The 27,597-nt window shown below is 38.7% G+C and overlaps 1 protein-coding gene across 1 annotated transcript; it reads right to left on the bottom strand.

Moving 5' to 3' along the window:
• Positions 1-1,130: 1,130 nt before the first annotated feature.
• Positions 1,131-27,007, bottom strand: LOC310897725 (sulfotransferase 6B1-like). The gene is made up of 10 exons (XM_083831615.1): positions 26,978-27,007; positions 18,584-19,123; positions 14,434-14,604; positions 7,174-7,417; positions 5,634-5,770; positions 4,875-4,964; positions 4,104-4,230; positions 3,185-3,279; positions 2,500-2,656; positions 1,131-1,566 (listed from the first exon to the last, which is right to left on the bottom strand). The coding sequence occupies exons 4-10, from the start codon at positions 7,373-7,375 to the stop codon at positions 1,436-1,438; spliced, it is 939 nt and encodes a 312-aa protein (XP_083687741.1). The 5' UTR covers positions 7,376-7,417; positions 14,434-14,604; positions 18,584-19,123; positions 26,978-27,007; the 3' UTR covers positions 1,131-1,435.
• Positions 27,008-27,597: the final 590 nt, after the last annotated feature.

Genomic DNA, 27,597 nt, shown 5'->3' with positions numbered 1-27,597 from the left:
TGCTGAGTGTGATTCTTCAAGTCTTTTCTTACAAATCGCTGTCTTACTGGCTTGCTCCCCATTAAGTACCTCAGCCTTTGGTTTGTTTGTATTTTTACACTTACCTTTACTGAACTTCATGTTTTCCAACCTTCTTAATTTGTCGTGATCTTTTGAATTGTTTCCCCATTTTCCCCAGTACTGTCTGATTTCTGTTCTGGTCCCCAGACTTAAATGTCAAATAACTTAAATTCATATACTATACACATACTAGTTTGTTCACAAGAGTGTTAAAATAATGTTGAATACATCCAGGCCTCTCCACTAAATGATATTGCTTTAATTGTCCTCCCAGTTTTGCACTGATCCAGTTTATGAAGTTGTACCTTGAGCAAACTATTGCAATTAATTTCATAACAGCCATGTAAACAAGTGGAAATTCCTGCAAGTGTTGCTGCTCGTGACCCTGCTTCTAGATGCATTTTATGACTGTCGTATGGATTTCTAGGGACTCAAATCTACTCTCAGTACTTTAATTACATTATATAACCCATTTAAGTTGCTATCTCTACATACAAAGCTATAAATCTGTTGATCTAGGTTGCTTCTCTTTTGCTGTATAATTTCAGAACCTGTCTGATGCCAGAATTACACAAATATTAACATCACAATTTTGCTTTTTTACTAACCTTTATAGAGGTAGAAACATTGGTTTCAGTGAAGCAAGTGCAAATTTATATATTAGAAAAAAAAATGGAATTTTTTTTATGTTCCACAGAGATAATTATTTGTGGTCATATGTGAAAGCAGTGCCTATGATTGGATCATGGCTGTTAATACCAGTCTGTAATCTGAATTCCAGACTGAAATTCTGCATTCAGAGACATTAAAATCCTTAAAAATGCTGATCTCCATGCCTCTTCATTCTATTTCCTCTAGCTTTCATCCAGTTTGTCCTGAAGTCACAGGAAAGATATCATTTGTCATTACTTAAGGTGGCGTCAGATCCATATTTTGCTAGTGATCTTAATTGTGAAGATGTTGCCTAACTTGAGGAATTTTTGGAAAAAAAAACTCCATATACTAAATAATTTCTAAATAGTCTAGAGTGACTGAGTTCAGCTGGAAACAGAAAAGGACCATTTCCTTCCAGGTGATAGCTACTGAAACAGGGCTGTCAGATTTATTTGAATATAGTTAGTTATCATCTTCAGCAAATGAATGTAACCAAAGCAAGCCAAAGATCTCACGTTAAAACAAAAACAAACAAACAAAAATAACAACAACAACAACAAACTATTCATCACTGTCGCTGTAAAGGCTGCTGCAGTGTGATTAATGTGATTATTACAATCATTCCAAGATTCTTGGATCATTCTAGATTTCTAATATATACTATCCAGATGATCTGAAAGTGCAGTGGAAAGCTCTTCCTCTAACCACATTTAATCACTCTTCAGGCTTTGCAGTACACATCATACTTTAACTTCATCCCCAGTTTAGTTCCTGCTATATGTTCTTCAAATGCTTTGTCCATTTTCTCATTCTGATCTTCATTGAAAAGACTCTTCCAGTCACTTACACCACCTTCAAAGAAGCAAAGAAATTATTGGAGGGAAAAATATATATATATTTTGTAGTTGTTGTATACAACTGTTATTCCCTTATTCATTAAATGGAGTTGATCCATATTTTCAAGATAAAACTTCATTCCTTTCTGCACCACTGTAACTTTGTGAAGTCACTGGAGATACAGGTCTGTGAAACTGCTACAATGGAAAAGAACAGAAAAAAGGAGCAAAATAACTTCTCCTCTTTAAGTGTCTGGTACACACACACACACACACACAAAAAAAAAAAAAAAAAAAAAAACAGCATAAGGTCCTATTTTTCTGCAGCTATTTACTCCAGAGTCAATTATGACTGACAAGATGGAAGATCAGGAAGGACTGATTAAGAATCATCTGTCTGGAGGCAGAACTGGGTTTCTGCTCCCTTGTCAGCTTCTGGTTTTATCCAGTGACTCCTTTAATGTAAAATGTAGAGATAGATTCTGACAGCCAGGTTAGCCCTCTCGTATTTGCGTCACCTACACTGCACTACAAAAGTAGTTTTCTGCTATTTTGCTTCTCTGTATTACTGATTCTTGGATCCTTGTCTTTTCTCTAACTTGTTATCATGAACAAGGCATTGACAGTGACCCTTTCAGGGCACTTACACTCTCCCAAAAACTCAGGCTGAGTTTGGCCCAGTTTTTCTTTCTCTTAAAAAGCCTCCCCTTCCCAGGTAGGCATCTGGTGGCTGGTGGCTGAAGAAGACTTGGTGAAGACGCTTGGCCCATAGAAGGAAAGTAGTTCAGACACAAGACTACTCCTTCCTGCCAGTCATCTCTGAACCTCTAAAATTTGCTTTGTGTTGTTGCTTCTCCCACGATGGCTGCAGTTTCTTCCTCACAAACACTCCTTGACTAGTTCTTGACACTGTGATGTTTCTGCCTCTGGGCCTCTTGGAGCTCCCTACCTTTGCGAAAGAGAACACTGCCCAGCGCCCCATGGGTCTTCAGTGAGTTCTCCTTCATGGACTGGAAGCTGCTCCTCTCTACCACACCCTGAAGCTCTTCCTCAGTCAGAGAAATCCCAAAGAAAGCAGCGATGTTTTTCACTCCCAGGGCCCGATTCTGAAAAGAGGAAGGCAACATACCACATGACATTCAAACAACTTATATTGCTTTGTATTTCAAGGTGTTTTCAAGGCCCTGCATACCTCTGTTGGCTGCATATATAGAGTATTCAGAGTTCATCAAGACTGGAATGGTGTCTAGTGTTTCTATTCTCCGTTATTGTTTCAGATAAGATACGAGCTGTATTCCTATAGATTACAGAAGGTTGTATATGATTTACAGTTGAGCCAAATTTGCACTGTTTGGAGCTATAAAACTCCAAAAAAGAATTACTGGGGATTTTGATTTACAATGATTTGGGCTTATATTGCAGCTAAAGAGAAAACAAGAATCATGTTCGCACACGCAGACAAATATATATTAAAAAGTTTTTAAGCTGGAATTTCATCTTGCCCTCTCCTAAAACAAGAATCTGTCTCATACCGTATCATGCAGTTTGAATACTCTATATGAATATAAGGGTTTATTGGTTAGGAACAATTGTTCTTTGAAGTATAAAATACTTGTTACCATTGGTAACCTCACCTCTTTTAGTTCTTCATAAGTTATTGTCATAACATTTTCATCATCAGCATACTTGTTCCATTCAGAAAGATAATTAAAGTAGGATCCCCAGGGCACTAAATAAAACAAAATAATCCTAAGATGAATAATAAAATAATATTAGACAAGTTCCTTATGATATTAAACATTTTTTTGTCCTTAGGTTGATCCCTCCGCCATGGCCATTATGTCTATGCCAGAGTTTACCCCCTTCTGGGGTATTTATGGGGTTTTGCTCCAGACTGTTCCAATCCCTGTCATAGTCTCTGGACCAAAGCTAGTCCAATGTGGCTCTGAAGGATCTGCCTTCACACCAGGGCCAGCAAGGGAGCCAGGGGTCTGGCTCAGAACCTCTGCAAACACCTCCACAGAAAAGCTCCTCTCTAGTGTGGCTGCTTTTAAGCAAATCCTACCTTGTCTGCTTCTTTCCATTTCTGTGCAACAAAATTTCTGTGCATAATGTGCATTTCTGTGCAACACAAAAACTGGAGAATTTATGTAGTTTTAAACTAGTGGGATTCTTTTTTTTTTTTTCCTTTTTTTTCTTTGTCCAGTTTGGCAAGTTGGTGTTCAGATGTCTGTGTGAGCACAAGATAATGGACAGTGGAAGGGAGAGGTGAAGGGTATCCAAGAGCGAGATAAGGAGGAACTGCTTCTTCCAGCAAAAACAACAGTTTGTGCAAGTTAAAGCAGTTTGTGTAAGTGCAGTTCTGATGAATATCTGTCTTCAGTCAGTAAGACAAATACTGTAAAATTCACTTCAGATTTCTCACTTTCTTTCCTTAATCCCTGCTCTGTTTGCTGTAAACTAAAAAAATGCAAGTGAATCTGATTTACAAAATGCAAGGTTTTTAGACAAAGTCAAAACATTGAATAATTAACATAAAAGAGTATACAGTACTTTTCTCTGTCATGAAAGCTATGAAGAAATCGTCCCAGGTCTCATAGGAGGGAAGAACAGACATGCCATTGGAAAAATGATAAAAAGATGTAGCCACATCTTTTGGATTGCGAATCAACAGCAATATCTACAAAATAAAAGTATTTTATTTCTGCAGTGAAAAATAACAAACCATAGTATGAAGAAAAAAAAAAAACAATAGTCTTCTTTAGAATTACAGTCTGGGGAATTTCTAGTATGTCATACACTATTTGCAGTAGTAACATTTTTTTCCTAAATCCAGTAAGTGAAGCATTTTGCTTCACTTCAGTACCTTGTGAATATGATTGCCTATAGTTGTCAAAATATCTTTTCCAGATTAATCAAATTAATTATGCAGAATTTAAGTATGATTTGCTCAATGCGAGTATTATTCATCATTTAGATAGTGAGGAAAAAATCACACAAACGCAAATTCTCTCCAGAACTTAACACATTTGTGACAACATTGTGGAAAGCCTTCCATAGGAAGTTGTGTACAAATACATTTTTTTACTGCTGGAGGGTTTGTTTGCCCCCACATCTGCCTTGTGGATACTGAAACAAATGTGTCAGTAAGGATGAACTGAGACTTACTGAGATAAATGGTAGCTATTAGTCAAGTAAAAATGGCCAAGCTAAACACTATGTAAGTATAAGAATGATTTTGAAATTTGGCCTAAAAGCACTAGATTGGCTTTCAAAAGCATTTGTAGGAGTGTTTGCTTACAAAACATTCAAATCATCACTCACCTTGGCTTTATTTTTGAAGATAGACCTTGGAAGATTGTCAGGAAGGAGATGAGTAAATATAACTCTTCGAGAAGGTAACTTGTTCATTCGCTTTATTAAGAATTGGAAGGAGGAAAGTAGACAGTTCAATTACTACAAGTATTGTTCCATTCTCCTGTGATAAAATATTACTTCGCTAAATTTATCAACAGTTTTTGGCTGATCAGACGCACTTATGCTTTATGAGTGTTATCCTGGGATCTTAACAGACTGCCCTGAGTAGCAATAATCTTCAAAAGGCCCTGAGAATGAACATTTGGAAGGAGGATTAGCCATTACTAATTCTCTTTAGTGATAATGAATTTAATATGTTCTGCTAGACAAGGTATGAAACTGAAAGGTAATATCCAGAATCTAACTGGGAGCATGGGAAAGCTGAATGATCCCAAGAGTGAAGGGGGGATAAAGAAGAGGTGGTAGAAAAGACAAAAGTCATTCTTTCAATATTTAACTTTTCATGAAACTCTTCATAAATACAGAAAATGCTACACCGAATTTCCGTAGTGCTTGTATTTCTAATGAGTATGTGCTCTTCTCAAGCCCTGTAGAGTGTCTCTTTATCCCTCAGCATTTGGCAACATAAATGAGTTTCAACCTGGCCAGATGCAGCCTACAGAGACATGGAAGAATTCTTATCAAAGAGTGGAGTATTTCACATGCCATATATTCAGTGTTTTAAGCACCAAATTTTTACAACTTTAATAAGTATTCTGTGCCCACCTCGTATTTCCCAGTATCTCCAACTTCAAGGTAGGGTAATTCTTCTAGGTCTTCATCATTAACACTTTCTTCATCCTGCGTTTTCTTTTCAAATGTGGCTACCAGATCACTTAAGATCTGACCTACCCAGTTTGTACCTGAAAGGGGAAAAATACAGAATTGCTTGTAAAGCCTGGAGAAAAAAAGCAGAAGTGGATCTGCCAGCAGACAGGAGGTAGGCAGTACTACCAGGTGAGTTGCCTGGTCTTCTTTCATGTGATACAGTATCACAGCTGACTGTCTGGATAATCACCTCTCAGGGCCCTACCTTTGCCCCCCTGAAGGTTACACTTCTCCAACTTAGATGGCTAAATGCATCATAAATTAACTTGTAAATTGTAAAATAACTAATAAGGGAGAAGAACCACTGATTCAAATATGCAAACATGCACTAATGTAATAATTTTTAATTGTTACAAGTGGGAATAGGGGTGGTAAACCTGTAGCTCAAAACCTAGTATATTACATGTGTTTTCTGATGTGCTGCACAGGATTATCTTGGGTGGAAGGACAGGTCACAGAACTTTAGCATAGTTGCAGTACTAGACCCAAAAATTGTGCTGTGTATGCTCGTTTTTTTACCAACATGTAATGTAGTATCTAAAAAAATGCCTGAAATATTTCATATATATATATGTGTGATATATTTTTTCGCAACCTGTAGAGAAGTCTTGTGTTTAGTTTACCATTTCCTGACCTGTGGACACTGGGCTCCTACATCTTTGTCATTAGAGTTTAAGAACTGCATTTTAGCGTATAACATTTCTTCAAACAGAAAACATGCTAAAAAAATAGCAAAAACTTTATAAACCTGTCAACTGTGGCTATCTGCTGTAAGGCACTGTGAATCCTATTGCCGAAGGAGAAAAATAGCTATATTAAAATGGATATGTAACACATCCAAAAGCCAGCGTAGAGTGTTTTCAGGGAGAAGCAGCAAAGATGTAGGGTAAACTAGCAACCCCAGAAAAGAACTCCTCTTGATCTCCCAATAAAAATCCATGTGACCACTGTCAAGCGTTGCAAAATCATTTTTGGTAGTCATGGATTTTAGATATTCTAGAAATTTATGAGAAAAAAAAAAAGAATATGCAGCACTGCATGTGAAGGCACCAATGGGTTCATTCTATGTAGAAACACAAAGCTACTATCTTTACAAACATAACTGCAAGAGCAGATCCTGCAATACTAGGAAATCTAATTGCCTCCAGTTTGAGAATTACATTTTTATTCTTTTCAGTTTGTGCATACAAATTCATAACTACAAAAATTAAAGATAACAAAAGCTTTACATGCTTTTTAGCTTTTATAGCTAAGAAAAATCAGATGTCTTTCTCAGTCATTTGCAAAATTCCTATATAATGTCCTCATAATTAGCTTTGTTGTGTTTTTTTTTAAAAAAAAAAAGTTCTACTTTTTTTTTTCCTCTAAAAATTGTAAATAGAACCTACTTATTTGATATCACATAAAATCATTTACAAAGAAAGCAAACTATATTCACCAGATTTAGGGTATCCTGCCAAAATGACATCATCACTTCTGGCTTCAAGGGACTCCATAGCTTTAAACACTTCAAGACTGCAAACAGTAACAGGGTAGAGAATCCCCTTGTAAGAAAAAAGCAGTTCATCACGATTCATTGTGTTAGCAGCAGCCATTGCCTTATGTACCACATCAATAAATTTCTTCCTGGGCTTTTCCATTCTTCTCTGCCTCACACACAGGCTCCGTCACAGTGAGAAATGCTACAATGGAAAGAGAACCAGAGTGTGCCTTTTAACAGGGCTTTAATTTGGGGGGTTTTGGCAAGGAGAGGGTGTGGGGGGGTGGACCTTGTAAGCAATAATTAACTACTCTTTTTGAAACTGGAAAAAAAAAAAAACTTAACTGCAGACAAAGACCTTAAGTCACTTGAACCCTTTGATATCAACAGAACATAGATGTAACAGAACGAGAAAAACAAGCAAATGTAATTGCATCCTGGGTTAAAGGTTTTATCTAACTCAAAAAACATCATATGCCAAAAATATGCAAATAATTACAGCAGAGTTTATAAACAAAGTACATCGAGATAGAAGAAGGACATGAATTACAGGCTAGGGTTTGACTGGCATAAGCACATTCCTTGTGGCCGTTCTGCTCTTTTCAGCATTAATTCTGCTGGGATATTTTCTTATATAACTCTTTTTTTTTTTTTTTTCCCCACAAAAGTGAGATAAAATGCACTGGGATTGGGAGAGTGTTTGCTGCATTAGCGACTGTCCTGTGATGGTGGCCAACTGCTCCCTCCAGCTGGTGCACAGGAGGGCAGAAGGACCAACACACTCTTTGACCATTGTTCTTCTCCGTTTGGATTGCAATAGAGAGGTCTGGCTTTCTGGTGGTTACATGAAAATGACTACTTTTACATGTTCTTTCCTTAATGAGCTCAATCATTTTTTAACAACTGATCAATGATCACTGACTTAGTAAAAATGTAGCCTCAGTTATAACGATTATTATTTATAATGGACTTTAATTGATGAACTTCAGACTGCACCGATCTCAGTACAAAAATTAAAGTAATGCCCAAGTTTAACATTAACATCTTTGACAAGAGGATGGATCACAAGGCAGAGAGGAAGCAGAAAATAGATCCTCCCTCCCTGCCCCCCCCCAAAAAAAATAAAAAATTAAAAAATTAAAAAAATAAAAATTGTGCCAAGTGTCTAAATACCATTCTTTCCTATCTTTGAATGCTGCCTGTTGGGCAGCTGTAGCAGGAGGGCCACCAATGGCACACCTGTATGCTTCTGTCAGTTGCTTGCCCTGGGGAATTCACAACCTGGCATTGAGGCACCCTGCAGCACTCACAGGATCACCTGGCCCTACAGCTCTTGCATTTAGATGCAAATATTGTTCAGTCTATGGAAATCTTTTGCTTTTACCTTCATCTCTTATTTTCTATAAAACTTTATCAGTATATAAAAACTACCTGTGAGCAGGCATCAGCTGAACCAAGTGGACACCTCGTGACTCCTGCTCAGTCCATTTCCTGAATCAGAGCTCGCATCAATGCACATCCAGTTGGCACCATCTGCACTGCTTCACTTACATTAGCTAGAAATTACTGTACAATGAAATAGCGTCTTTGCTGATTCTTAACGTGTAACCAGCTATTCTAGCAAAACATAAAACAGCTTGCCTTATTTTTTTTTCCTTTAGCTGGGGTTTTCATAATAGAAGCATATACTTCGTTCCCATACTTCAATCTTCACAGAATAGTCCGGAGAAATTTTGAGAGTGAAAAACCATTGGATTTCTCGTGTATATTTGCCAGAAAAGGCAGTCAGGGCATTCATTGCATTCATTGGAGGCATGTATTATGATTATGATTAGGAACTGAACACACACACACACACACACATAAAAAAAAAAAAAGGCAGTATTACTGAAGAAAAACCAATTAGAAGACAAGAAGACATAAGTCATAAGGAGGGATTTGGAGGGGAATTAAATTTCTTGGGTGAAAAAAAAAAAAAAGGATCAAGATTTCGTAACGTGAGCCTTTGATACAGCCATCTGCCAGGACACCGTAGCTGGGAGAGGGGGAATGAACCTCACATGGTACGTGTTGCATAAGAAAGACTCTGATCCTGCCAAATGCTGAAACAGGAGACTGATGGAAAACATTAGTTGGTTTAAAGTTTCTAAAAAGAAGCTTTAAAAACACGGAGATTAAAAACAGATTAAAGGATTTGGTAATCTCCAGATTAATGGTGTTTGTTGTTCAAACCACCACTGTGCCTCTAAAGGTTTCTGACTTCCCATAGATATCAGACTTGGTCCTTCCTGATTGTGGAGCTTTGCAGAAAGAGTTTGGTGAGCTTTGCTGTGACAGCTACAGGACTCTGCCAGCTGACAATTACCCAATGAGCTGATCTGCTTGTGCAGAGCTATTCCCTGTTAAATGAAGCAACAAAACAATCCCCAAACTTACCCTCAAAACTTAAGGGATTGTGCTCTCAGTTGGTAGGTGAGAAGAGGTGGGTTTCCATAACTGTTCCTGTGGTCTGCATGTATCTCACTCAGACTCTGGAAAAGGTTTCAATAAATCAGCCTTCCAAAATGACCTAAAATGGCTCTTGGTCCACTTATGAAGGTACCCCCCTAAACTCCTTCTGACCATCGATGTGACAAAAAAAAAAAAAAATATCAAGAGCTCAAGAGGGGGATGTTTCCTGGGATCCTACAAATCAGTCCAAGAAAATTTGGGCCCCAAGTAGAATTAGCTTTACAATGGAAACACCATTTGTGTCATTTTTTTCATTTGAATAATCCAGTGTGTGCCAGATCTGAGGGCAGTCAAAGTCTTCAAACAGCAACTGGGGTGGTAGGATGTGTTAGGTTATGTGGTAAAAGCTTGTCTGCATGCCCACAAAGGAGCACAGAGACAATGGCGGGCAGGGGTGGGGAGCCCAAATAATGCCCTGCCCAGCTACTCCCAGGGCCGTGACAGCAGCCATCAGCTCATCACCACCACAAGCACAGAGAAGCACACAAAGGCAGTCCAAGTCCAGGGCTCAGCTGGTGCTGGGTGGGCTGCTGTCCGGGGACATAGGCACGTTAAGTATTGTGAGGGAAGGTTTCATCATTGGACAGGATTCATCAGGGGATGTTTATGAGAAGGACCAAAGGTATGGAAAGGGAGGGATTTAGGCAATTTGGGGAGGAACAGTGAGGGAAAATAGAGGGATAAGGGATAAAAAAGGACCAGCTACATATAAATTGTTGGCTGGTCGGAATGCTTGTTTGCTTTGCTCTGCGCCCGATCATCACAGACTGTCCTATTTTCTCATTAATTTCCTTTCCATCTTTTTGCCTGGGCAAGGGACTCTATTAAATGTGTACGTGTGTGTAGGGCAGTCTGAGTGCCAGCAGTAGGGGTCAGACCCTGTGTGGGAGGTCATCTGTGTCTGAGCGCCAGCATCTGGATTGAGTGCATCTGAATTAAGTGGGCTGGGACCACGAGCCAGAGCGCCCATGTGCATGGGTGCCAGCAACTGGGGAGACCCAAGTGGCACCAAGTGCCAGTCCCTGAGGTGGGACCAGGGCTCAGAGCCTTTATGCACCTGGAGCAAGTGTGAGTGCATGAGCGTGGGTGTGAAAGCTAGCAAAGGCCAAGACGGATGTGCCAGTTAAATCACCTCGAGGCAGGTGTGCCTCTAAAAGTGAGATTGCAGAGTGCTGTGTGCCTTCCGATAAGCTGATTGTTGAGATTACAAGAAGAATAAACCACTGTTTACTCATTCAGTAAAACAGATAACATTTCTTGCTAAAATCAGATGTCCTTACTCAACTGCACTTCTAGATGCAGAAACTCCAGACATACAATCCTGGCTGAAAGTGCATATTAGTCAGTGTGCCTTGAAGGTCTGTAAGTGGAAGGTTTGGTGAACTACCATGAAGAAAAATGCACAACTCTACATCCCAACTCAAATCCAGAAGCAGCAAAGCAGGGTCCCCAAAGGCATTTTTACCTGGGTGTGAACATTTTACTCTAGCAACTGCATGATATTTTTGCTGTTCTTGTGCTATATACATGTGCTATTCTGTTAATCCCCTAATAATCTTCTATGTGTTAGGTTTAGAATTACATAAAAATTTGCTTATGATTTTTTTATAGATCTCCTTATCTCAATTTTTATCAGTTCTGGTGATTAAAAAGATTATTATGCCTTACAGTTTTACAGGAACCCAAAAATATTCTTCATCTCCAGATGCATGTTCGCCATACCCTCTCTTTTAAAATCCAGGAATTATGGGTCAATGTTATGTATATTGCTGAATTCTTAATCTTATCAACAGTTTACACCTATATTCTCCCAAAACATGAACCAGATGGATATTTTGGGTAACTGTATCACTCCTCAGGAATACAAGACAGATGTGAACAAACAGACACAAAACAGGCTATTTACCAGAATGCATGACACTATCGTTATTTACTTAAAAATACAGGAAAATACTGAAACAGAGATGAAAAAGAATTAATCCTCAGTACAAGATCCAGGTTTGTTTTCTTCAGTACTCTACAAAGCTCTTTGAGCTGGGGTGTTATCCTCTGTAAAATTATCTAGGATCTGCCTTCATCTTTTGTTTTCTTCCTGAATTGCAGTCTTCTTCGTGACAGTTACCTTTCCTCAACAGAGCAAAGCTGGTCTCACCACTAGGTTAGACAACAGTCCCTAGTCTACAAAAGTATACCTAACCCTATCTTTCCTCTACCCAAACTTTCCCATGTGTCTCTTTTAAGCTTTCCTCTCACAGCTGTTTTTTCAGCCTCAGATTTGCTGTCTCTGGAGAGTTTCCACTCTCTAATCCCTTCTCTGGAACAAGGTAGGAAATAAGCAATTTTCCACAGCTTTCATCATCTTTATTAATGCATGGGCTAGTTGCCAAAGTACAGATGCAAAGGTTAACTGCTCCCTCCATCCTGTTAATACTCCACTAGGTAAGAAGAAAGAACATGCCAGTAAGAAGAAAGAACATCTCAGGACACACAATTCTGGAGAAATCACCTTTTTACACTAATCTAAATATAAAAGGTGTACGTTAACAGAGTCCACAAACCATCACCAGAAGAGGTTTACTCTGTCTGTTTTGTCTGATCCTTCCCATTGATATTGGTGAAATTAACTTAAAATACGTAAGTAAACAATGAAAAGTAGGAGAACTTTGACTACAGTTCTGTTACCAAATAAATGTGTAGAAGGGAGAGTCAAGTCAATGACCTGATTCACACACAAAAAAAAAAAAAAACAAACAAAAAAAAAAACAAACAAAAAGTCAAAAAGTAACTTGTTACATCATTGTCTATCCATACAACTTGACATTAAAAGTAAGAGAACAAGGGGAAGAAGTGGGCAGGCGGGGATAAAGAAGAATGTCAAAGACTTACAGAACATTACCTGATGTTTTGGAGGACTTTCTTATTTTGGGTAGTACACTAAATATCCTATTTCCTGCAAACCTTTTATTAATCCCACTATGTATGGTCTATGCCTATGAAGCAGTCAAATTTCTGGAGATTTTAGTACAGAAGGAATTATGTCATACAAAGTGTAATGTGGCAATACAAATGAGGCCAAATATATAATGCAGATATAACAGATGTGAAATAAAGCTGATTAAAGATGTATATTGAAACAGGTTATTCAGATGCACACAAAAACAGTCCTTAAAAAGAAATCACAGTTTTAATTTTCAGTTTATGAACTGTAATATACAAATCAGGATATTAAATTAAACATAAATTGCTCACTAGAACATATGAGATGTAAGTGGATACATCCCTAAGGGAGCAATTCCTGTCTTAAGCATGCAGTCAAAATTGTGTATTTTGACTGAGATAAAAATTCTTTGTCTGAAGATCATATTTGAACTGTTTGTTTTGTTTTGTTTTGTTTTGTTTCATGTAACTTATCAAAGACATTTAGTTTTATTCAAATATTATAGCATTAGAATTGGAAAGTCATGCAAAATGAACCATGGAGTGTTTTTCTCTGATTTGTTCAGAACATATTTCTCCATGGATTTTGGTCCCAGTCATGACACTTTAAATTAATCCTTCAGACATCTTTGACACTGTAAATTAATCTTTCAGAAAGTTTAAACATGAACTGCCAGTCTGTATGCTAATTCAGATGCTGAATAGCTTGCTACCAGGCCAACTTGGGCACCACCAATAGCTCATCCTATTTACTCTTAGCCCATGCGATACCACTTTCTTTTTCCTCTTCTTGCCCTCCAAAGGAGTGAGCTGAATGCACTCCACATTGTGTGTTCTGGAGGAGGACAAGGGCTGTGGTGTACTGCTGGAAGAAAGGTTGGGACATGGAGGAAGATATAGAACTTGCATCCATACCCTCCTACCATCATAGGGTATGGAGATGAGGGTATAGGAGAGAGGAGTCGATGTAAGGGAAGAGGGAGGGAAACAATCACTTGGGTATCTCGTCCCTAGAAATACTCAGTTCACAATTATCTATGGTCATTTTAACCAGATTAAGATTAATGGTCATTAGTGCAAGAGTAAGAGTTAAAAGCGCACACACACTATTGTGCGATAAATACTGTTCTGCTGCTTCCAGGGTAAGCTTAGCAGCATAAATCGTTTTGACAGTGTCATACCTAACAAGCCCTGAAAAAATGTGAGATGTCTGCATGCAGAGCTTCTCCAGACGTTTGTGTTGCATTTCCTAGTGCTCTGGGTGCAGCAGGGGACCCAGGCTGGCTCCGTGGTTCATGCTGTACTGACTCTTAGCAAACAGCCTGTGTTCAGGCAAGGTGTGTTTCTGGAAGAGTAACTGAAGTTTAGCTGGGAAGTTTCTTCTGAGCTTTTCTGAAAGTCTCCAGAGGCTAATACCCTGATCAGAACTCAGCAGGCTTCCACAGCCAGAGCAAAGGTACATCCCTCCAACAAAAGTTATGTCTACCACAGACATGGCATAGCAAGGTGACTTGAATTTCCAGGAGCCCTCAAGTGAAAGTCTCCAAATTTGAGAATAGAGGTTGACTTTTATCTTCAGAGAAGACCTGTGTGAGACAAAAAGTAGCTAAAACCCAAAAACAGGGCAGGAACTTCCAACCATCACTTTTTCACACTAAGGTTAGTCAGGTAAACATCTTTTCCAACTCAGTTCCTTACAGTAGTGGGTTAATGTGTAAAGCAATCCTCATTGATTGCAAATATTCCTGACATTATCAAGAAACTCGTTACCTGTAGGTAACTCAAGGACACCACTCAGTGATGTAACCAGCAAATCTGTGGCTAAAGGTTCACCTCCTGCTTCTCCAACTGTTTTCCTCACAGCCTCTTGTGCCTTCTCCCAAATCAGAACAGGACTTCACAGCAAGGCAGGTGTTGGAGGTGTGAGTAACCTGTGAAGTTCTGTAAAAAAAATCAAAGGCAGTTGTAAACTGTAGCTTTACTGTATTGTGACTAAACCAATAACAATAATGCATATAAACATGAGCTGTTTGGTTTATTACAACCATTTTTATCAGGCTAAAAAAAAAAAAAGAAAACAGGAGGCTCAAGCTGGCATGTTATGTGTTAACAAGGTTCAGATTTCTTCTGATAAAAAAATAAAAAAAAAGCACAACGTCTGGCACAGAATTTACTGAGCAAACATTGGCAGTAGCTATGCATCAAAATTACCCAAAGCTGTGGAGAGCGAGTCTGATATACTGGCTATAAAAAGATAAGAACATTTTAAACAAATTTGCGTCTGATGTGTTGAGGGGTTGGTTTTTTGTCTTTGTTGTTGTTGATTTTTTTTGCTTTTTTTTCCTGATCAGTGCTTAATACAGATTTAATTTAATTTCCAACGAAGTCAATGAAAAAAGTCCATTAATTTGAATCTTATTTGGATGAGAGATTAAATATGCAGAAATCATTCTCCTAAGAAGTGGCCTGAATTGATACAGTCTCTGTGTGTCAAATACCCCTTTAGCCTTCTAGAGAGACCCAAGAGAATTTGAAAATAAAAGGGGAAATAGAATATTTCTTTAAGACAGCATCTTGTGAAGCAGGGCCCTTAGATTACCCTGTATGAGATTAATTAAAATACCACCCAGTAAATGAACAATCTGTTAGTATGCTGAAGGACTTATGTTTAACATTAAAATCTGATATACAATGCAATCACTGTAAAGACAGTTGTAGTCTGAATATTATAATACTTATCTGCAACATTGATTTTTCTCCTGTATATAATGCAACTGCACTCCTGATCAGAGTTCAGAAACTGATTGCTTTAACAGCTCTGTTTATCTTTCAGACTTTGCAATACACATCATATTTTAACCTTGTTCTGAAACTGGTTTTTGTAAACTCTCTTGTACGTTTTGTCGATTTACCAACTGCGTTTTTCCTCAAAAAGATTCTTCCAGTCACTAGCACCATGTACAAAGAATCAGTATTGACACTACAAGATGTAATGCACATGCTTTACTATTCAATGTATTTATTCTCTCAGGAAGCATCATTTAAATCCTTCTACATGATAAGGAAGGTGTTTTTCCTTGCTCTTTTAAATTATTATTAATTTGATTCCTTTTTAAACCTGAGCAGTTCTGCCAGTCTGCAGGCATCCACTGGGTGGGGTGGTTGTCAACAGCTCTCTGCTTCACTTAGGCAATAGATGGTCCCAGTCTTGGGACACAGATGAGTAAATAGCCACAGACTAACTCCTGGGCTGCGACACAGGTGACATAAAGTTAACTGGTCTGATTTTTGTCCACCTTAATACACCAGGGGGACAGCAGTTGCACTTCACAAACTCTTCACCAGCTGCTTATTTATTCCTGCCATGAAGGCTGTAACTGTAGGGTTACTCCAGTATGGAGTATGGCACTGACAATCTGGAAAATAAGGCTTACCGATACTCATGGCCAGAAAAGAAACTTTCCAGACAACCACTTGGCCCTCAAAAAGCTCCCATATCTTTTTCAAAAGAAAAGCAAATGCCGCCTTTGAAGAAGGACTCAATGGTCTTAATAGCTGGACAGCCTCTGTCATGCTGTCATCTAATATCTGCTGTTGCTGCAGGGGGATAAGATCTCATATTCTTTTACCCTCAGAGGAGGAAAGAAGTCATTACCATATCACCAGCTCCCTGGCTCTTCCCATCTCAGGTCAGCAGAATTAGGTGAGTCTGATGCATACTGGTTCAAAAGAGTAAAGGTGTCCAAAAAACTGTGTGCTAAACCAGTTATAAGACAGTCATGAAATAACTCTTCAAGTTAGGAAATCTATTGGATTCTTCATCATTGTACATTGTGAATAGTCAGTTAATATTTATGAAAATTAAATTTCTCTGTTCTTTTATTTGATAGGAATGTTGATAATAGTGTTTTCAGAAAGGCTAGAAAATTCACCTGTATGCAAGAGAACATTACCAAATGCCACTTAGAGATCTTCATAGATTGGAAGCTGCTCCCCGGTACAACAGCATGAATGTCTTTTTCATTCAAAGGGAATCAAATATATATTTATATATATCACTCTTAAATATGTATTTCAGTTGGGAAAAAAAGTAGCATAGTAGATATTATCCAATTAAACACAGCATTTCCTCCTCATAGCCTTCCCAGGGTGTCTCTTCTTGCACCACATTGATGACAAAGTGATGAACACAGCTGTTCCCAGGACTAATTCAACTAATTACTCAAATCAGGCTCTGTATATTTAAAGTCCTATAATAATGAGCAGAGCTTATTTACAGAAACAGTGACAAAAGCATGCATGTTTCATTCAGAGACACAGTGGTAATTGCACCCCCACAGCACCGGCTGAAAACAAAGCACATAATTGCACAATGAAATATTAGTAAAGACCGAGTACATGGTTTCCAATCTAGAACCCACATGAAAACTACAGAAGGAACTCCTGTCCAAGTAAAACCATGCCCTTGTTCCACAAGAAAAGGCTTTAGAAATTGTCTCCTCACTACCCAGGAAGTGCACCTGAAATGATTAGCCTTGGCCATTTTACTACAAAATACCCATGTACATTTCATCCACTGGATAATTTCTTTTCAAAATAAATATCGCATATTAACAAAAAATAGAGTTAGACATACAGATATTTACAGTTTAGCTGAGTTTTTATTATCACTACTCTCTTATCCTTAAACATGCTATTATTAAATGCCAGTATTACTTTCACAATTGGAAATAATGGTCGGATAACCTTTAATAACCAAGAGCTATGGAGTAGTGAAGACTCCCTTACTGACTCCTGAGTTTTCACAAAGGTATGCCTTCAATGCTCAGCTGAGCCAGATGAACTGCAGAAGGTCCTCAGAACTGGTCAATCTGACAGCATCCTCATTTGATGGCAGATGGTCTGAACATACATTGCAGTGCCACAATTTTATCATTCCGGCTGTTACACAAATGAAGAATTTCCATGCTAGAAGTTTAGTAGCGATAGGTTTTGATTCATCTTGAAAATATCTACACAGCTTAAGCTTAAACTTAAGCTTTAAGCTTAAGCAAATCCCTGCTGCAGGATGCTGTGGTGCTGAAAGCTGAGAAGCTTTTCATCAAGCTCATGGAAGAGAAATTCTCAGGGCACTGTTAAATACAAGTTCTTCCAGATTCAAGATGTCCTTAGGTCACAGATTATTGGAGACTGGGGTACTATTTCAAGGAATTATCATTATAAGCTGAATATTCCCTTATTATTCTCGTTATATTCTCTCAGCCACTTGTGTACATAGGACATAGTTAAATGCGCCTTTGGCCTGTTCTAGGATGGGACGCTAGGGTCTCATATTCTTTAAAGACTTCATTTTAACTTGGACTCTCCTCACTGGAGGCTGGCCAGAATCAATATTTATCATGTAATGGACAAATAAAATATCTAATCTAAAATATGTCTTCAGCTTCAATATACGTTATGTTATGCAATGTTTGTTTAAAGTGCACAGTTAAGCTCTTTCTCAGGTTGCAGTTGGTGAAAGGATCAATTTTCAGTTTCTATTTCACGGTTCTGTTTGCTTAGCTGACAATTATACTTAAAAACAGAGGATTTTAGCCATACATACTGATGTATGTACTTATAGGGTCTGTGAGTATGGTTTCATATTTCATATTTTACGTAGAATGAATCGTGTCAATACTGTCAATCATCCCAAAGACTTACAGGATAAGAATTTGACTTGTTGCCAAAGGCTATATTTTTACGAGAATTTGAGTGAAAATGATCTTGCCACTTCGAGTATGAGAAAAATGGTTAGGAAAATAGTTTCTTTCCTCCTTAATATGGCCATTATGATCAGATATTCAGTACTGTAGTCATGACTCAAGCCTTGCCCTAGTTAGGGCTTTAACAGGCATAGTATAAATCATTGTTGCCTTACCTGCATAGGTAGCTGAGCTGAAGTACATTACTGGAGTAAGGAGTAGAAACTTGACCTCATTATTTGCCATCAGACATAGAGCACAGCATGAAAGCACAGAGCACTGCAGGGCATGGGAGCAGCCAAGAGAAGAATTGCTGAGCACTGCCTCCTGGCAATGCTGGGCACAGTTACAATCCAATCAGACGTAAAATTTCTCATCTCACACTTAGTTCTTAAGGAAAATGAGTCCTTATTTCAATGTTAAGCTGCAGGAAAAAACAGCTAGAAGCAATAAGGGAGCACTGACACAGTGTTTTTGTTAAGGTAGATATTTAAACTCATTCAACAGAGAAGATTTTCTTTAGCCAGCCTTGTCCACTCTCTATCACAGAAACACAGCACAGCTGAGGTCTGGGGAAACCTCTGAAGAACATCTGGTCCAACTCCATTGCTTAAAGCAGTCACCTAGAGGAGGTTGCCGAGGACCATGTCCAGTTGGGTTTTGAATATCTCCAAGGAGGGAGACTCCACAATCTCTCTGTTCCAGTGTCGGACCACCTAAGAGTGGGAAAAAAAAAAAAAAAAGAAAAAAAAAAGAGACTATGTATGAATCTTTATGAAAACCCAGCTTACTTGAAAAAATTTCATCAGCTGTACTTCTAATAACAGAACAGAACAGAACTGAAAGGAAAGCAAAGGGAAAAACAGATTATGGATCACATGTGAATCTTTTATTCTGAAAGAGCAAATCTACCAGCTCCATACCTGCTCCATACCTGCTCCTGTCCTTCATAGTGAAGACTACGAGGTTGAAGAAAGTTTCAGGCACTTTGACTTTAAAAAGTAAACTGGAATAAGGTTGAAAATACTGCCTGGACCCAAAGACAAAATGCTGATGAATGCATCTTTATAGAAAGTGAATAATTTTATTAGACCTTGCTGATGTAAGTAGGCTAAAAGACCTTTCACTGACTGTGCTGCATTCTGGAAACTAATTCAGCTGAATGATTTTGTTTGACCTCATTATTGCCCTGAAGCCAATACTGAGGAACAATGAAAACAAAATATTTATGAAACATAAAACTGATCCATCATTAACTAAAAAAAAAAAAAAAAATAAAAAGGATTTTAGTTTCTTTTCTTTCTTAGTTTTCATCATTTTTGCCCTCTGGCCAAAAGTTTATCCAACATCATAAGGATATCCAATAAAAGATCACCTTTCTTCTTACAAATATTCTTCATCTTCATTTATATAGAACACCATAATAACAAGACTTTTCTTCTTACAAATATTCTTCGTCTTCATTTATATAGAACACCATAATAACAAGACTACTACTAGCGTTTTCAAAGTTCCACATCCTTGAAATAAATCCCGTCCCAAAAACTTTAATTTTATTAACATCTTCACGGTTAATATCACATGCTCAAGAACACAGTTCACCGGTATGTATTGCCAGTTGTATCTTTGGGAATTTGCGTCTGCAGAAGAGAGTATATTTATACTCTCTCTGGCTTTTCTCAACATTTTTTTCCTAGTCCAGAAGTTATTATTTTCAGCAATAGTCTGAATATATTTCCTTTTTATTAAGAACACCCTGAAAAATCAATTATTTTTGACCCCCAGAATCTGTTTCTAAAAAGTAACAGGTGATACACTGAAAGTTGTTGGCATTTAACATATTTTTTTTTCCCTTGGTATTTGGACCAGTCTGATGCCAGAAATATCTTTAACAGAGTTATGGGAAATTCAAGTATACTTTCCAAAACATTTTAAAGTAGTTTGAATGTTCTCATTTCATATCCCTGTTTTCACTGTGAAAACAGAAGCTCCAAGATATTAACCAGACTGGAGCTCAGAAATGCTGAGCACACAGAGTGTTTGCTTTTCTGGAAATCACAGAGAGCCAGTACACTTCTCACAAATGTCTCATGAATGACAGGATTTTGGCAAGATCAACACTGTCTTTACATCATATAAAGTCCCTTCTAACTAGTTGCTTGTCCACTATCCTTTTCATCTTTTTTTTTTTTTTTTTTTTTGACTATAGGAGCCATTGAGCCATTCAGGAATTTTCAAAGCTTATCACATCTTACTCCACCCTCTTCAGAAACAAACCAAGGTTTTCCATCAGCAGAGAAAGACCAGAAGAAAAATACACACTTGATGTCCAGAGAAACCTTGGTTTCTTCTTTCTTCCAGTAAGTAAATGAAGCCTTCCCCCTTTTTCGTCTTTCTTGGTATCATCTGTGTTAGATGTGTGACAAAGGAACCTCTCTGCAAGACCTCTGTTGGTCTCAGATTTAAGAGGCTGAGGAGATTAACTGTATCTGTGAAACTGAACTCAAGGCCCAAGGGAAGGAAGAGAATAGCTGATGCTAGAGAGACAGAGATGATGAGTTTTCATGAGGATTCTGAGAAAACACAGGTATTGGTGTCCGGCCACAGTGCAGATGCCTAGGGTGGTGACTACAGGAAGGAAGAAATGGAACTGGGTCAGTGAAGCAACCTCTTAATAAATATTTTGTTATCATCAGAATTGGTTATATGGATCTGTAGGACACATCCATCTCCTGTCTCAACAAAGACTAGTAGCTCAGAGTTCAGACAGAAAGTCGGGAGCCTGGAACTAACTACCAATTTATAATTGGTAATTTTAACTACTCCTAACTAACTATCAATTTATAATTGTTAATTTTAACTACTCCTTTACTTCGTGCATATAAACAATCTTCACCTACAGCTGGGACTACTCGCAACAAGAAAGTCACTTACAGCTTTGTCACCTGGATGACACGAGACAGCTAAACCATTGTGTGCCTTTGGCCAGTTTGGACAACCATAATCAATTTACATTACTGAGTCAGACTTTGGGTTGAGTAGGCAAGGCAAGGAAAAGCAAGCAAAAAACATCCTAAATGTTAGTTCTTCTCTTTACCCAGAGAAGCTGTGGATGCCCCATCCCTGGAAGTGTTCAAGGCCAGGTTGGATGGGGCTTTGAGCAACCTGGTCTGGTGGAGGTGTCCCTGCCCATGGTAGCGGGGTTGGAATTAGATGATTTTTAAGGTCTCTTCTAACCTGAACCATTCTGTGATTCTATCATTCTGCCTTTCTAATCATCAAATAGTCAGTGGTAGAAAGGACTAAAGGTTGAGATCACCACATCTGATACCCTGCTTAAGATCAGCCACAGAATTCCACCTGGTAGTTCTTGTGCCCTGACCTCTATCTTATGTTTCAGTGTATCTGTTAAAAATCCCATATGCCACACACGTCCTTCAGCAGGAACAAGCAGCTCCTCACCACAGGAATTGTGCGGCAATCTGATTTCAAATAGAGTGGAGGGAGGGGATGGGCTTTTTTTTTCCTCCAAAAGCATAAATGGTTCTTTAGCACATAACTCTCCATGACAAAGACATCCATCTTTTTAGAAATTGTCCTGTAGTTACTCAAAGCTCTTCTGGTCACTAGTATTTTTCTTTGTCACTTTGACATTAATCGAAAGAAGATAATTAGGAAAAATTTAGAAAACAAATCATTTGTAATAAAAGACAAAGCATCTCTTACGGAGCGCTAGCCTAACATTTTTCAGCGCTTCCTAATTGATGGCCATAATACTTTTTCTATATGTGTTTCTATATTTGTTACATTCAGTTGCATGACTATAGTAAAAATCTTATATGACTGAAGGAAAGGAAAAAAAGTGTATCTGATTAGTTACTACTGCTGTATCTGACACTCTATGAGTAAATGACTGTATTTTCTTCAAGCTATGAAACCTTTTGATAGGCCAGAACTGACACACGTGTATGTTTTCCCTCCACAGTGAGTTAAACTTAAGGCTTTCTTTGTATAATAAAGTTTCTATTTATACCAGCTTTAAGATGCAGGCACAAAGATTAATTTCAGCAGATGTCATTATGAAGAGTTATAGCATAGCCACAGTTCTATATGTTAATTTTCTAAGGACTCCATTATAGTCTGGTGTGACCAATGTGATGTTACCAGTGCCACCTAGTCTAGCTGGTAAAAGTAGGCCAGCATACATTACAAGCACAATCCTGAAACTCAGTCAAGGTCACCTGATGGGCCATCCATTGACATAAGAAATAAATTGTGTTTCAATGTAAATGCATCTTTACTTCAGTACAACCTCTTTGCCTAGCAGCAATCAATATTGTCCTCCTCCTTTGTCTATGAATATAAAATGAAGTCAGAGAAGTTCCTGAAGACTCATCTATCTCAAGATGAATAGCTTTTCCAACGTTCAGCTTGTAGATGTTTGAGGGAGGGAAGCACTGTGAGGAAGATCTGCTATAAAAATAGTTGACATAATTTAAAGCAAAAGAGGCAAGAAATTTTAATGTTACAATTTTCCTGCAAGTAAACTCAGTTTTGAAACCAAATTTGTTTTAAACTTTATTATTCTATATTTTAGGATTATTTATAAACTATATTTAAATAACATTGAATATTGCATTATAACTTTAAATAATATTCTCAGCCTTCCTTGTTCAAAATTTCTTACAGGTCATATAATTTACAATGGAATAAATTTTGAGCTTTTGCAATGGATTCAATCATGCTGAAGCGTACAGATTGGCTATATAATCTATGGTAATACTTGTGCCTGCTGAAAGAAAGTTTCTTCCTGCTGTAGAGGACAGACACGTGTTAGTACCTGGTAGAGCACTTCCTCTTTTCCTCTTTTCCTGTATTAATCAATCCTAGTTTCTATCAGTGAAGTTTTCATACTGTACCGAACACACAGGGAGACCGAATATTGTATTGTTAACATTCATGTTTCTATATGATAGAGGAGAACATAATTCTACAGATCTTTTCAATGATAAGCCAGCTGTTTTCTCAGATACAGAATGTCTTAGAAGACAATGATGTACATTAAAGTTACATTTTTTTTCATTATTATATCTACGTTAGTATTTCCCATCTCATTCTTCTGAATTTCTGGCTATACCATGACAGAGTGCCCTGGCTAACATCACATTTCTGTATCTGCTGCTGCCCCCAATGGAGAGCTGTTTCTGGTCGTTCCCCCTCTTGACAAGTCCTTCATATGTAGGAAGAATTATTTACAAAAAAATAAACCAAAAAATTGATACAATAAATAAGATTTCCAAAGTGACGTGTTCATATGTTCCATGTTCTCGACATGGGTATTATGGTATAAGCTGACAATCACAAAATGTCACTCAGAGCTCTAAGACAGACTGTTACAATTGCATCAACCCCCAACTCCTGCCCTTTATGTCTCAAAGCTCTCATTATCTTTAAGCTTGGAATACAAAGCTATATTTCAACTTCACATACGGACACCAGCCAAATATCTAGGGGCTGTTATTTTGATGTTCAGATGTGCATTGTGCTTTAAGCATCCTGATTTTCTTTATAATCAGCACACACCCAACATTTCCTCTCCAGATGGTAATGGGAAAAACCCTAAAACAACTGCTGTTAGTTACCTCATTCATTGCTCGTTTTGGAAGATACTTAGTTATCATGCCAAGAGGCATGCCATGAGACCCAAAAATGATTTCCTGTTCTTCTTGTGGACAACTGAAGCTATTAAAGGAAGAATCTCAGAGGAAAATAATAATAATAATAATAATATATTATTATTATGTTATTTTAAAAAAATTTGAAAACCCCAAGGAAATACAGTAAAAAACTTCTGAAAAAATGTGTGAAACATGTATCTACCATTCTGTGAACTACATACACTTACCCATTTATGCACATGTTGTATAAAGAGAATTATTTTTATTATTGGACTCACCTATTCCTTTCGTAACTCCTTTGGTTGTACAAATTCGTAATTGCAACATTATACTACTAAAGTTTTGTTTTTTTTTTTTATTTGGCAGGGGTGGGGAGGAGAAAGAAATAGAGAGAGACATATCTGATTGGCTACATGGCTTTCTCTGTATTTTGTTTTAAAACCCTTTGTCTTTCCAGTTTTATGTTACACTGAATAATATATATTTTAACCTTTGTGAATACCTGGCATCTTTGTGGGGTTTTTTTTGTTTGTTTGTTTTGTTTTGTTTTTGTTTTTCCCAGCAAGGAAGAAGACCATTAATGTTTGTGCTGTGCTGAACAATCTGTGCAAATTAGTTTTTTATATTAATTTTAAAGAAGCATTATCATTAAATTATAGACCTTAAAACCTTAAAGATCATCTAGTTGCAACCCCTCTGCCACGGGCAGGGACACCTCCCACTAGACAAGGTTGCTCAAAGCCCCACCCAACCTGGCCTCAAACACTTCCAGGGATGGGGCATCCACAGCCCTTAATTTCCTCCCAGGCCTTCCACTGCTGGAGGTACTCATTATTTCCCCTAGTCTCTACTGAGTCTACTTATTTCTACAGAGACTTCCTGTTCATAGAATACTGGAATATCGTGAGCACGAAGGGACCCACAAGGACCATCGAGTCCAACTCCTGACAGGACTGCCCAAAAATCAACCCATATGTCTGAGAGCATTGTCCAGACACTTCTTGAACTCCAGCAGGCTCGGTGCCATGACCACTGCCCTGGGAAGCCTGTCCCAGTGCCCGACCCCCCTCTGGGTGCAGAACCTTTCCCTGACACCCAGCCTGACCCTCCCCTGTCCCAGCCCCATGCCGTTCCCTCGGGTCCTGTCGCTGTCCCCAGAGAGCAGAGCTCAGCGCCTGCCCCTCCGCTCCCCTCGTGAGGGAGCTGCAGGCCGCCATGAGGCCTCCCCTCAGCCTGCTCTGCTCGGGGCTGAACAAACCGAGGGACCTCAGCTGCTCCTCAGGCATCTTCCCCTCTAGACCCTTCACCATCTTTGTAACCCTCCTTTGGACACTCTCTAATAGCTTTATGTCATTTTTATAGTGTTGTGCCCAAAACTGCACACAGTGCTGGAGGTGAGGCCACACCAGCACAGAGCAGAGTGGGACAATCCCTTCCCTCGACCAGCTTAGCAATGCCGTGCCTGATGCACCCCAGAATATGGTTGGTCCTCCTGGCTGCCAGGTACACTGTTGATTTATATTCAACTTGCTGTCAACCAAGACCCCCAGATCCCTTTCTACACAATGAATCTAGTCTCAGTAGTATATAAAACTCGTGCATTTCTCTTAAGTCCAAAAGGAACAATTCACTATCTGGTCTGATCACCTATACAGACTGGGGAATTTTACCTGGTTTCTTGTGTTAAGACCAACAACTTGCTGTGGACTGGACTTCTGGCAGTGGTCACCTAGTTCTCTAATTTCATTTCACCAAGATGCACTTTGCAAGATTTGTTGCTGGATTAAACCGTGAGGATCTCTGACACAAACCATGGGGAAACAACTGTCTCAAGGTGATATCTCAGTACCCTACCCTCACAGCCCACACTAATGTTCTCCTCAGTGGCCATACCCTTCACACCTCTTTCAACCCAGAGCTCTTTTTTCTATATGGCTGTGTGAGCCTGTGCTAGCAGTGACGTAAAGGGACACATAGGCTGGCTGTTTCTCAATAAGTAAAAAAATTGTCTTGTATGTTTATAAATAAATTATTGATAATTCTAACGACTTGCAATAAATTCAAATGATTTTGACCCCTGTAGCCAGAGTACGGGCAATGATACAACTCCTATCCTGGTGCTGGTTGGATGGTTGTACTGAAGCCATGCAAACAGCTGTCAGCAAACACTGAGCAAGAGATCCACCTCACACAATGAAGGAGGCCACAGTGATTCCCTGGTCAGCTGTGTAAGCATGAAAGCCAACGTGTGGATTTATTACCTCAGATATGATCCTGCACCAATGATTTTGGCAACCTGTTGTCTCTGTGCATCATCACAGTGTATCAGGTGGATGCACTACCTTGGGTTAATGATAGCTTTAGTGTCTTTCCACAGAGCTACATTACTCAGTGTAAATGAGGCTCAAATCAAGCAATGGCTTATCGGTGATACGATGAGAAGGAGCTGAGAACCCTGGAAGCATTTTACTAGACGTTTGTTGAAGCCACCACATTATTAGAAAATGTTTCCACTGCAAAAGTAATTTGTTTTCAAATAAAATATCTAATTGCTTCCAGCAGTTACCCAGCTCTTCTCTCAATGCACCTGGAAGGCTCCTGCTTCTTGAAGATCCTCTCCTTTCCATGCCTGTCCACATCCCAGTGCACCCAAGATCCTTGAAGTTTGTTTGCTCATTCCCAGCTAGTTCCTGATGCACAGGCACTAGTACTCTTTACACCTGTCCTCTCCTTGGCTCTCTCCTTTTAAAAGGTGTCCACTATTCAGTGTGCAACATCTTAGCATGCCTAGTTATCCTTCCACAACTAGTATTTTCTGCCAAGATCATACCTTCCTCTGTAGGTAAGCTGTCTTTCCAGCTCTTTCAAGCTATATTCCTGCCTGTTGCCTACCTTGTCTCAATGCTGAGCACTCCACAGTCTTCTGCAGGAACCTTTTCTGAAAGAATTTCTATCTACCCCTGAGGCACGGCCTACTTTGCTTACTAAAGTAAGCAAAAAAGTTTGCTTTACTAAAGCAAAAGTTTGCTTTACTAAAGTAAGCAATGTCCCAAACCTTTTCGCTCCTCCTGGTCCCACTAAGCGAGCCAGGCACAGAGGCAGAACTTTGTCCCTGATTTACACCACCCCACCACTCACCACCACATCTGGCCTTTCCTCCACATTCCCAAGTGATAGGACCAATCTGGAGAGATCTACAGAAGAAAATTTCTAAAATTTTTTGACCTCCAGAAAAGAAAAAAAAAAATCTATTACTCTCCATTTGGGCTATTTTACCCACAGCTCTACAATGATAGTGCCAGGAGCTGGAGGCAGGCTGGAATGCCAACTTTGGCATCCCACAAAAACAGAGGAATGCCACAGTGCCCTGAAACCTGCCAGGAGAGGTTTTGTTGGGAAATGCTGGATCACCATCAATTTTCACAAAGATTCACTTGCTGCAACAAAACATTCACACATAACTTTTGTTAGGGAAAGTTTCTCAGCTCCAGAATTAAACATTTAAACAGGAA

The sequence above is a fragment of the Anser anser genome (genome assembly GCF_964211835.1).
Source record: "Anser anser genome assembly, chromosome: 3".
NCBI classification, from domain to species: Eukaryota; Metazoa; Chordata; class Aves; order Anseriformes; family Anatidae; genus Anser; species Anser anser.
The sequence above is the reverse complement of the archived record's forward strand: the minus strand, read 5'-3'. Positions and strand labels throughout refer to the sequence as shown.

What these genes read in the sequence shown, in the direction of transcription:
- LOC310897725 (XM_083831615.1), bottom strand. Translation starts at nt 7,375, where the DNA reads ATGGAAAAGCCCAGGAAGAAATTTATTGATGTGGTACATAAGGCAATG. An exon ending in GAGATACTGGGAAATACGAG is followed by an intron (nt 4,965 to 5,633) that starts GTGGGCACAGAA and finishes TTCTTAATAAAG; the next exon opens with CGAATGAACAAGTTACCTTC. An exon ending in CTTATGAAGAACTAAAAGAG is followed by an intron (nt 2,657 to 3,184) that starts GTGAGGTTACCA and finishes TCCTCTTTTCAG; the next exon opens with AATCGGGCCCTGGGAGTGAA.